Source organism: Ascidiella aspersa, chromosome 1 (assembly GCF_963924565.1).
Source record: "Ascidiella aspersa chromosome 1, kaAscAspe10.2, whole genome shotgun sequence".
NCBI lineage: Eukaryota > Metazoa > Chordata > Ascidiacea > Phlebobranchia > Ascidiidae > Ascidiella > Ascidiella aspersa.
Window position 1 is genome coordinate 17,733,888 of NC_139447.1, and position 12,516 is coordinate 17,746,403.

The window sequence follows — 12,516 nt, forward strand, 5'->3', positions numbered from 1 at the left end:
ACTGGATTAATCAAATATAGGACAAAAAACATTTTTACTTAATGTTTTAAGTTAATTATTATTTAAAACTTTACCCATGATGGATTCACAGTTGATTTATATGCACTTGACTTTTCAACAACGTTGTCATCCCTTGGTAAAGAGAAAAGCACAGGTTCTCGGCCAGGAAGAGGAAGATTTAAAAGTGGATAGCTAAACAAAAATTGTTTAAACTAGTAGTGCAAATAGTTTAAAATATAATACTGTTTTTTACTCATGAATGTTGGTACCTTATTTTTAAACCTGATAGTGGTTAAAAAACATAATTGTAATCATTTTTAGAAATAAACATTAGGTTTCAAGTTTATTCGTGCTTTTTGAACCAAATTATAAAAACATGCCATTGTTCAATTGGTTTGATTTTCAAGACATTTTTCAGATTACCGCACAATTTATGATGTAGCTATCTAGATGGTATTATCAAGTATATACTAGCAGAAATGCCCGTCGTTGTCCAGGTTAAATAGAGTATTTGCCAGTTTGATTGGTGAGGGACTGGCATTGTCCTGGCAATGTAAGCGCATTCATTTGCAAACTCTTGCTGAATTTTGCATGATTAAACAAAATGTAAAAATCCTTAAACTCTATTCATCACTATTGCATACTATGTTGCGTCATGTAGTAAATTTGCTAGTCTCTTGTTATCGCCGATGATTTTAAAAATTAATGTGACCCATATTATGTAACCAGAACAGCATAAAATCTTCTTTAAAAGGCTAAATAATGTGAAAATACTGTTAATAATGGAAACAATTCATATACATAAATTATCGCAATTATATGTATGAATATAAGGATCAAATGGCAAAATGTTTAAAAAAACCTCTGGCATAACAGTGTAAAACTTTTTAAAAAAAAATGATTGCAATTATTTGTTTAACCATAACTTTTTTATAAAAAAAAAAAAAAAATTTTGAACATTTTTTAATCCTGAAAGTTGAAACTTTCGCAACCTTTTAAGCCTATGCTGCCTTGATATTGCAAAAATAATACCTAAAAAGCAATGTTGTGTTTTGTGGCTAAAGGCGCTGAACATTGGGCGTGCAGAGGATTTTTAGACGCTCTGGATTTTTGGTTTGACCTAGTTACACTTGCAATTATTGTGCAAATTTTAAACTTGTGAAAAATTATACTAATTATATACCCCGCGAGTTACACAGTTGAGGTTTACTAATACATGCAAAACTTACAGTGGGGGAAGTGTCTGTTTGCAGATATAAACCTAAGTGCTTACAAAATAAGGCCCTTCAATGGATTTTTTCGCCTTTACAAATATCTTGTTTACCTCTCTGGCAAATACCATTTTGAAGGATTTTTTAACCCTAAATGTGCCATAAATACCCTAAAACTATACCCTTTAAAGTTTCGCCTACTTACCGCCTTCTTCTTAATTTAAACAAAAAAATTGCAGTTGACAATACTACACTGCTGGTATTAGTTCATTACTGCATACAAATTAAAACAGCTAAAAGTTAGCATTTTATTATCTTAAACAAGATAAGTGTCATAAACGTGCGAAACGTCAAATTAAAGTTAACTAAAACACAACATGGTAAATTACCCAATCTGAAAGTTTTAAAAGTTGAGAGTTTTCGCAATTTTATACGTATGCTGAAGTTTGTCGCGTACCACCTGAAAGACTCTCGCGTAGCACTGGTGGTACGCGCAGGTTTTTTTCAAGGTTTGGTTTGGGTGACCACTAAGTAGTTTTAAGAGACCGCAAGTGTTTCATTTAAATACCAAAAAGTTGCAAGTCCAAAATTTGGAAAACCGCTGGAGAAATTTGGGGGGCCGTTTCGGTCCCCCAAAACACCTTAAAAAAAAACACTGGGTATGTGTACCATAGTTTGGGAACCACTGCTTTTGTCCGTATGTATGTTAAATAAAACCAATTTGGTAACTTTTTGTCAGTACGTAGCCTGAATAAAACTAATTTGGGCATTTTTTGATCCGTACTCAGCTTGATTAAAACTAATTCAGACACTTTTTTTGAAACTTTCGTGAAGTAAAAATGTGGTAACCCAGGTGCTATATTTAAAAACAAAATATTGATAATTTGGGCTGAAGGAGATGACCAGAGGTCGAATTTTAATAAAAAAACAACTTTTAATTTTAATACGAGTGTTGACCAGGTTAGTGAGTATATATATTTAACAGTTTAATTACAACTGGTAAAAGACTACTGTAGGGATGTTCAAAGTATAATATTGAATCCTTAGATTCGTATTCAAGTTGCTTTTTATTTTGGATAACTGGAACTGATATAATTTCTTGTTTTACTGCGGATGGTTGCGCCTAATTGTAGATTTACATGAGTGACAAGTTTAGAAGAAGGGCAAGCAATTACTTCTTTTTTGGCAATCAATAACTTCACGTCTCACAATAAACTTTGATTAATCATTGAGTGTCAAAAAAGGTCTTTAGTGGGCTGGAATAACTTTTACCGGAAACTTGTGTTTTTAAACTATGTAGTTTTTATTAATTTTATCATCACAAATGTTAAGCATATCATTTTTTGCCATTGAAAAGGGGTCTAATTATATGGCAGGTAGATGTTCAAAGTAGAATCCCAAGGTATTCTAGAATAATAGGTTTCGAATCTAGAATAACGAATCCAGAATAGCGAATCCTAGTATATTTTTATTAAATCATTCAACCTCGATTTTGTTTGGGAAAGGGTTTAATCTTAATCTACCCTACAGGGCCCACAATTACAGCAATAAATTGCCCAAACAATTTTCTAACATGTGTACATTACAATAAAAAAATCTCCCATATGTTTAACATTCTTAACAACTGTCTTTTGAGGCAGTGTAAACTGTAATATGTCAACTGTCCAGGTTGTTGCCAAAACTTATATTTTTGCCAATAGTGAGTACAATGCAACACTCACAGAAGTCTTAAGCAATTTGGTCCTGTTTTTTCAAGCATTGTTGGGTCTTAGGGCGTATTTTGTTACTAACGTGATATGTTATGCAGTCAAATAATGTACTGCAAAGAATACAAAGTTACTATTGACATAACGAATTCTTGACAATTACACTGCGCATAACTGCATAACCTCGCTGAATATTGGCCTAAAGTTGACCTTAAGTAACCCTATAGCGCATTTTGTGGACGGCCAGCACGTTTTACAACGTAATTACTTTTGCAACTTCACGCATTTAGGGAAATTGCGAACTCCACACCACACATTACACGTTGATCGCTCGCCCGCTTGATTGACACTTAATTATTAGACGAACGTTATTAGACGAACGAGACACGGTAATTGGTCGCCCGAAAAAAATGCTGACACTGCACTACCATGTTACATTTAAAGCAAGCACTGTAAATTGGTCGCCGCAGCGACAGGCCAACTTACCACACGCGTTTGTGCAATTAGGTGCAACAATCCGCGGTAAAACATTAAATTATATCGGTTCCAATTACCCGAAATAAACGGCAGAATTGGATTTAATATTCTACTTTGAACATCCCTAATGGCAGGTAAACCGTTGATGTGTAAGCGTCGCGCAATAAAGTGCATTCAGATATTTTAAGTTGGAGAAATTTCTATTGTCAATAGTTTCACGAAAGGGGCAACGCCTTGGGCAAAAAAATTCCCTTAAAACACAAACCCACTTAAAAAGCCAAAAAAACAGGCAATCGTCTCATTAAATTGGTAAAAGAGGTAGCAGGCTTTGGAGGGCAGCGGGCCGTGTATTGTTAAAGGCTGAGAGCAGTAAGTCAAACAAAGTTAATTTTATTGGAATAGATAAAAAGTGAATATAACCTAATTTTTATGAAGTTGTAAATCTGTTCTTTTTGATGGCAGTAATAAGCTTAAAAAATAATAACAATAGTAAATCAAGAAATAGAACACAGTGTATTAGGAAATACCCACCAACAAGAAAATACCATAATTGCTGAAAACAATATCATTGACACAGGATGGCGAGAAGCAAATAATCCAAAGCAGTAAAACGCATGTTCAATTTCTTTTGCAGAGAATCTAGTCATACCAATTATCCAGAAATAAGAGTACTTCTTAACATCCTTAAAACAACCTTTTTTAACAAGAAATAATATCACAAATTAGAAAAAAGCAGAAGTAAGATATATATGGGTTGATAATACAACTGATGCTTTGTCGAGGTTAAGAAGAGTTTTAACCGTTGTAATACATATATATATATATATATATAGTTTTTTTTAAATGTTATTCTTGCATAAACTTTACCATGACACAGTGTTATGGCATTGTTACAACAATCTAAGGTACTTCTGTTGTTCATTGTATGTATTTTTTTAGTAATAGGAAGCATTATAGAAGCTTTTGTTGTATAGTACTAAATAAAAAAACATTAACGTGGTGCCTCAGCAGTGGCACTTAGCAAAGAGCAAAATCAAATTATGCAAAAGGTGATTGATTCAATTATATGCAAGTAGCTTACCTGAGCAAGGCTTTCATTAATACTTGCACGAACCAAAACACTTCAAAGCCATACTCAGTTGGTGTGCCCTGGTGCCATCAAAACTTGAGCACATGAATAAATAACAATGACATAAATAAATGCCATTATTCTTGCAACAGATTTATCTGCGGTCCAATGGAAATGGTACTTTCAGGGTTGACTACAAGTTTTAAAGTTCCACAAACTTTACTATAAAGTTCTGACATGATAATTAATTTGTAGCGTTAACGGAAATAGTTTATAAAAACATTTAAATGTTTAGATCAGTTTATAATCTTACACTTGAATTCTTTCTAGACAAAATGTTTGCCTTAATGTTTCAAGGGTTAATGAAACTGGCTGTTCAACAGTACCGTTGAAAAGTAGTGCACTGATCGCATAGCACTGCATTACATGTTAGCCGGCTTTCAAAATCTTGCCAGCTCTTTCCACCAAAAAAAACCTTGGAAGACTTTTTTTCTTACACATATTCAATCTCATATATTTTTGAAAGCACAAATATGTAGGTAAATTCCGCACTACAATTGGCGGAAATTGATTTTGTTATGGCATTTTTAAAAAAAGTTATAAGTAAGCACCATCCACTGTGTTTAGTGGGAAAAAAGGCAGTGCTAGGCAAATAGTTTGGCCACACTTAAAGAACTATTAACTTAAAAAAGCAATCACTAAAGTTCTAATTCCAGTTAAAAAGACTAGTATGACATTTGCAGAGTCCAGAGGCTATAAAAAGCCACTGGCTCCTTACTCTAAACTATATTTCTGTCGGTTTAAAATACATGAATTTTTTTTGGATTCAAAACTTTCAATATAGTTTTGCACTGTGACTCATCACCTAGGCAAACAACTATTAAATTGCACTATAAATGTTGTTATTTTGAGTATTATAGAAATCTTAGTTATGTGCCTAATATGTCACACATTCTTTTAAATTGATATTTTTTACCAATCAAGCCAAATAAGGGCTATTTTTTGCTTCTTGCAATAAAACTGATTTTGAGCTGCATGTCTGCATCTGCACACAAGCTCGCTAAAAAAACATTGCATCATATAACACTGTAAGAGTAGGAAAAGCAGACATGTGCAATTGTGCATCCCCCTAGTGTATTTGTTGATGTCCTAATTTCCTTGGTAATTGCCTTGCTTGTGGCCTAAACATGGAAAACTCTATATTTTCAAAAAAATTGATAATTTGGACTAAAAATGGTTCGGTGCTGATCACAGCTCATATAATTTAGGCCTCTGTGTCGCTATTAGCGCTGTCAGACACCAATATCTTGGTGTGTTAGAATGGGGTATGGTGGGGTGAGGGTCTTGGGTTAGAGGAAAGAAGGTATAGAAATGTGTCTTCTAGAAAATATGCATAGTCGAACGCTCCCTGAAATATTGTCTATTCAAGGATCTTCATAGTTAGTAGGCTGCCTCACATAGCTTGAGAATTCTTTAGTATGTTAATGTAAAGAAACCATTGATATTGCAGAAGGACCTCCACATGTCTTGTCACCAAACAGTATGTTTGTATGGCAATGGTAGATGCGGGTTCACAAAGAGTGGGGTGAAAATGTGAAGGGTCAAGTTTGTGCGGTGCTGCCGAGATTCAAACTTGGTTGGCGAACAATAAGTCAACTGTATAACTACAGCTCATTATGTGATCCCAGTCCCACAGCGCACAATGTTATATCAGCGTGAAAACAGGAATAACTTAGTGGTGCGACGGCGAGCATTTAAAAATTAACTGTGTTAAACGTAAAAACGGGACGATTTGTTGCATTCCTTTAGCATTTGCGATGTAATTTACACGTTTAAAACATTGTCTTTATGGCGTTAACCGACAACGAACATGTGCGTCATTAACACTCCTACCGGGTGCCAGCAGCAAAAACGCTTAGTGTGTGTGCAATCGTTCATTAGACCACCTTTGAAGAATCTATTTCGATCAGAAAAAATAGAGTGGCTACACCATCATCAGACAATGAACAACGAGGAACATTATTTGCGCCTAACTCGACAATTTAAACGAGAAAACAGAAATAATGCTTTACTTAGAAGTGTCAATTGTTGAATATAAACTTGCTAATGAGATGTGCTTACGTTCAAATGAGATTGCGTTTACGTTAAACCCTTACAAACAAGAAGCAATAAAAGCGTTTTCAGTTTGATTTTGGTTTGCCATTAGCGATGCATGCCTCAATTACATTAAAAACATTGCCGCGAATTTTCTTCTGTCATATTAGAGATACTAGTTTGTATGCATAATTGAAATTTGCTTCAAGCCGCAGTGTTAGTTTCTTCGATACTTTCCAAAGAACAAGGTTGTCTTCAAATTAGCGATTAGGAGATGTAGTTACAGATAAGTAGGCGCTGGCTCTCAAGGCAAGTCTTTTACACATTCCGTGTAGAAATATGACTACAAAGGGCAGGCCGCTAAAATACCTGACCTTAACTCTAGACAGAGTCACTTCACTCAGTTGATGGTGCTCATTGAGTATATATTCATTCACAAATTTGAGAACATGGTTGATTCAAGCCGCTAGCAGAAATGCTGTAAATAGTAGAATCGTATCAAGTACAATGAATTGCGAAATGTCAAAAACACTTGGTTCAATGCTGGTCACAACTTAGTGGATACCGATTAGGGGTATAGTGACGTTCAATTGAGTAATAATTAGGGTGATTATATTTTGACATGTTAGGTCAAAATTATTTTAAATCAAAATTGATTAAAATTGCACATAAATCGCTTACAAAATTAAAATAACAATAGTCAGCGTTTTTAAATTGTTGTTCAGTTAAAATTTTATCAAAAAAATTTAGTTTTGAATTATATTCAACAACATTTTAACTGTATTGTATCGAGATTAGAGCAATAAACAGTATACACAAGCCAGCATATTTAATCACCCGGGCCTAGTCTATGATATTAGGTTCAGCTCAAACTTCGTTTTTGCTTTACATAGTTTTTATCTCTGACCAAATGTGAACAGTATTTGCAATAACAACAAATCAAATTACCATTTTCATGAGTTTTGCTTGAACCTGAAAAAATAAAAAAACATCTCAAAATCTCAAATGTGTGGTTGACGACTCCAAGACACTACTAATGTAGTACTTCAAACAACAATATGTTGCTTAAACAATGTTTTTCTTCTAGGTTAAAATTTTGTCAAAAGACTATATTTTAGATCAAAATTCCCATTTTTTATGTCAAAAAATAATTGCCTGTTGCCTAATGCTACACAAACATAACTTATTTCACAATGGCACGACAAAACTAATTCTCTCAAACTGTAGCTTGTCAAATGTTTCATATTCAATCATTCTGAAAAATAGATGAGATAAGCTATGTGTAAAAACAACCAACATTTTTTAACTTGTCTTGCATATTAGATGTAAAATCAATCCTTCAAAAAAAATAGTACTATTTGTTTTTTTTAAATGAAATAGTGCTTTGCACCAATTTCTTAGGCGAAAGTAGTCCCACTGGTTAGCCGCTTGCCCTTTAACATTTCACACACTTATTTATGATTGGACCAAGGGCACATGGGCATAGTAGTTAATTGGTCAACTCAAAAAAGGATAGTAACTAGTGTCAGGCAAGAATTATAAATGTTGCAGGACAACAATTAACACTTCCAAAATTGCCAGTTGTGTATATGCAAACCACAGTCATCAACCTCAATCAGCATTCAGAAAGTTGTTTGTTAAAACAAAGCGTTTTTAAATAAAGTTTACCATTTTCAATTATCTGATATAAACTTCTGACTTGAACTGGAATACCTCAGGATTCAAATTTTGAGAACCTGCAATACTATGCACAGGGTTGCCACATATTTCTAAGAATCAAATTCAAAGACTTTCGAAGACTCAAAGACTTTGTGACAACCCTGTATGCATCGCTGGCGACATGTAGTCCAAGACATTCAACTATTAGATCAAGAAGTCATTGACATAGAAATAAAACATTAAACTGTTAAAATTAGTAACTCTTTTACTTTTTTTTAAACAAGAATGTAAGTGTTTTATCTTTAGATTTTTTGTGGTTTTGAATATACCTCTAGTTTTTGTCTGGCAAATCACATTTTTTAGATATCGTCAAATTTAAATTTTTCCTAAAATCCTTGGTGACACCATTTCAAAGCCTAAAATGTCGTTTTCGTTCGTCACTATCTCAACCAAAGTTTTCTGGGAAGTAGTTCAAGTAAAAGTGCAGAAAATGCATTTTGAGTGACATGCATATTCCATAAACATGAAAACCCAAGTAGATCACCAACTCCTTCAGGAAAAGAAGACAATTTACATTTTCCAAAAAGTCTGTACCAGCAGATTTCCTCTGGAAGCACCGCACAATCATGCTTCATAATTATACAATATAATAGTGCGTCAAAGGCTTTTTCACGTTCTCTTACAAAACAAACAAATTTTGTCATTTCTACTCAAATATCCCACTTTATATTTGGAGGGTAGAAAGCCAACAAAATTACCTTTCATTTAAGCTAATTTGCAGAAAAATCGAAATAGAGAATTTTTTTCGCTATAAGCGAATAAAGTTTTGCCATGCATGATGACTGATCAGAAATAGTCATATGTGAAACTAGCCACTTGGTGGCCTGTAGTGATACAAAATCAAACAACAATATATCTTTTCAGAATCTCCATGCATTAGAATTTTAAAGTTACCATTTAAAACACCTTCATAATTAGTCAAACAAAATTTGCAGTTAATTTTTTACGTATGAGCGATCACGAAAAAGCCTAAAAAGGGTGAAAGCCTAAAGTTTCAATCGCTGATATCTCAAAAAGTACTTGACTGATTTCGGTGGAATTGACACCACTTTTCTTAGAATTGCACAGAAATTCTACATATGAAATTTAAAAAAATATACGACATATGGTGCCACCACTGTACCAGTAGCTATGGAATGACCCTAATGCGACATGCTTCGCGACACCAAAAGCTAGTCTGCAAATAATTTCTGGCAGATTATTTCAACGTCGAAATAAACTTATTTACGTATAATTTTTTTGAAAAAAAATAAAACATTCGACCACAATAGGCACAAATAATTTTCATCCAATCATAAAACCAAACACATTGCAATTTTCATCCAACCATAAAACCAAACACATTGCATAAACATTGATCTTTATGGTTGGATGAAAGTTATTTGTGCCTATTGTGGTCGGATGTTTTTGGGGTGAAAAATCGCGATATCGGGACTATTAATAGATCAATATAAAATTTTTAAAGCTTTAAAATTTTTAATTTTTTTTTGTTCTTTGACAAACTACGCCTTTGAAAATGAACGTGTGAAAGTTTCGTTCGATTGTGATTTTTAATGAGGGTACTAGAGACTCAAAAATTATCGCGATATGTCATGAATATTAATATCGGTTTTTGCCGAATTAAACCCTTACTCCCCAACAAAATTTATAACAAGCGAGGCATCATTGGAAAGGTTTACTCCTGCGCAACTCAAAAAAATGAGTTTCAACCTGGGATGAAATTTTTAATTTATTTTTTATAGCGAATATTAATATTGAATATTAATATTTTTTCGAATATTAATTTTTTTCTGACTAGCTTTTGGTCTTCGCGACCCACCTTAAATAGCTGCGATTTGACCAACGAATACGGCTTTCGTATAATTAGTTCACCGAAAGCAATAGCAGACTTCTCGAATCTGTCGATCAATGATGCAAGCAGAAGCAGGTAGGCTAGAAAAACTGCAGTGAGGTTCGAACTCACGACCTCTGGTCTTACTTTCCAATCTGACACACAGTTTCTTGGCGAATATCCATATCTCTCAAGTTACTTCATTAATACGTCATTTACTGTTTGAATAAATGAGGTTCTTCGGCAGTCACGACATAGATTATAATTCACCATATTCGTAATGTTTTAGTACGATTTATGAATTTAGTTTTCTTTACAATGAGGTCCCACTAATAAACGTGACTGAGTGCATCTTCTACATAAAAATTGCTGTTTTTAGCTCTTAAGAGCTGCTATATCAGTTAACGTACATTTGACAAAATTTGTGTTTTTTGATTTAGCGCAGCAAATGTCGCACTTTTTCTAAAACCACACCAAGTTACATCTACAAGTGTGTCAAACGTAGACAGTAGACGATGATGTTTAAAATCGTCCCTCATTTGTAACTTCATAACAAATGCTGTTGATTTTGAGTAAAACATCCGCGTTTTCTGAGGTGCATTCTACAGGCCAAATTAGAAATCATATCCACTTAGAAACACAAACAGGCGAAGAGGCTTATCGCTAAAAACCTTTTTTACTTGTCATTATGAATACATTCCCCGGCGAAGTAGGTGCCCGTTCTGCTGCATTCTAGCACTTGTTTTAACATTGCCTATAATTATATGGGCCGAAAATTCATTTTCGGGACATATCTTGTTTTTGCCGTTATTATATGGGCCGAAAATTTATTTTCGGGACATATCTTGTTTTTGCCGTTATCATATGGGCCGAAAATTTAAATGCGAAATCTTAAGGCAGTGTACGCCTCTCGGTTAGCACCTGTTGTGCATGTTGCTCCAACCAACATACCAATATCAGGCCTAAACAAACTAGCAAAACTTTCGATTTAATAGTTTGCGTATTAGGCACATAATAGTGTGTTTCATATTGTTTGAAACTACAGATTTAAAGTCTGTTTTAACAGTGATTGCTCGGACAAAGCCATGGCAAAAATTTACCGAGTAAAAGTTTGCAAAAGTATTGCAAACCATAGGCGTTAAACCATTTTAAGTCTTTAGGAGAATGATAATATTTGCTTTTCAAACACGTAAGCTGGCCAAAATGCCATAAAATGGCCATAGACATTATCTACGTAAATTCTATTTATCAAATATATGTTTCGATCATTCCCCAAATACTACGCCACATTTGAACCCCTTTCGCATCAAAGTGGGGAAGTTTTCGGCCCATATCTGTTTTTGCTTGCAGAAACAAGTTAAGGAAAATGAAAAACAAAATATGAAATATATAATATAAAATACACAATACAAAATACAAAAATATTAAGAAATAAAAAGTATAAAATATAAAATAAAAAATGAATATGAAAAAAAAAATTTAAAAATAAAAAATAAAATAAAAATAAACAGCAAGCCCTGAAAATATACCCCCTGACAAAATATATAACAACCGCACCCCCGTCTAGTCTTTTTTGGTTTCCTATGGTTTCCTATGGCATGTTTCAGACCGATTTTTGTCCGAAGCTTTATAGAAAAAGTATACATCGTAGAACCTTTTCAGACATGGCGTAGAGTGGTATGTAGGTGCTTTGTAGAAGTTTATGAGGCTGCACCCCCAGGGGCCTTTGCTTGGGGGGCAAAAACCTGAAATATTGCGTTTTAGCACTTTGTAGCTAACGACTGCCATCTAGCAGCAGAAAAACTTTTATACAGAATTCGTTCATATTCGCTTGCTTTGTCCAGCTTGTGAAGTGACGAAGCGACTGAACGCCGCTGCGCTTCATTGTCCCGCGCGTGAGACTTTCATTGTGCGAAGTGACTCGTCCAAAACTGGGCTCGCGCGACTTCCATTTTAAAAAGAGGCTTCTCTTTAGTAAAATTACTTAATGCTCTTAAGAAACAGCTTATTTTACCGCCACAGATTTAAATGCGAAATCTGGTGGCAACTCCAATCCAACATATCAACACCAGGCCTACACAACTTAAAATTGTGTGTTGATATGTTGGATTGGAGTAACATACCATATACAGGTGCAAATAGCAAATATTCTCCAAATACGTTTTTTTCAAATATTCTCTAAATCGTATTTCATCGTATTGTCGCGGTAATACAAAAAGAGGTAATATATGTTTCGATCATTTCCCAAAATCCACGCCATATTTGAACCCCTTTCGCATCAAAGGCATAAGTTAAGTGGGGAATTTTTCAGCCCATATCTGTTTTTTCTTGCAGAAACAAGTTAAGGAAAATGAAAAACAAAATATGTAATATAAAATACACAATACAAATTACAAAATATTGAAAAAT

The 12,516-nt window shown here is 34.0% G+C and overlaps 1 protein-coding gene across 1 annotated transcript in view; it reads right to left on the reverse strand.

Moving 5' to 3' along the window:
* LOC146168128 (sterol regulatory element-binding protein cleavage-activating protein-like) overlaps window positions 1-4,083 on the reverse strand; it is a 48,693-nt gene extending 44,610 nt beyond the window's left edge. Inside the window, exons 1-2 of the mRNA XM_083388944.1 lie at window positions 3,926-4,083; window positions 75-192 (exon numbers count right to left, since the gene is read on the reverse strand). Of these exons, the coding sequence (XP_083245070.1) occupies window positions 75-192; window positions 3,926-4,041 (234 nt within the window). The 5' untranslated portion in view covers window positions 4,042-4,083. The remainder of the gene's footprint in view (window positions 1-74; window positions 193-3,925) is intronic.
* Between the last annotated feature and the right edge of the window lie 8,433 nt (window positions 4,084-12,516).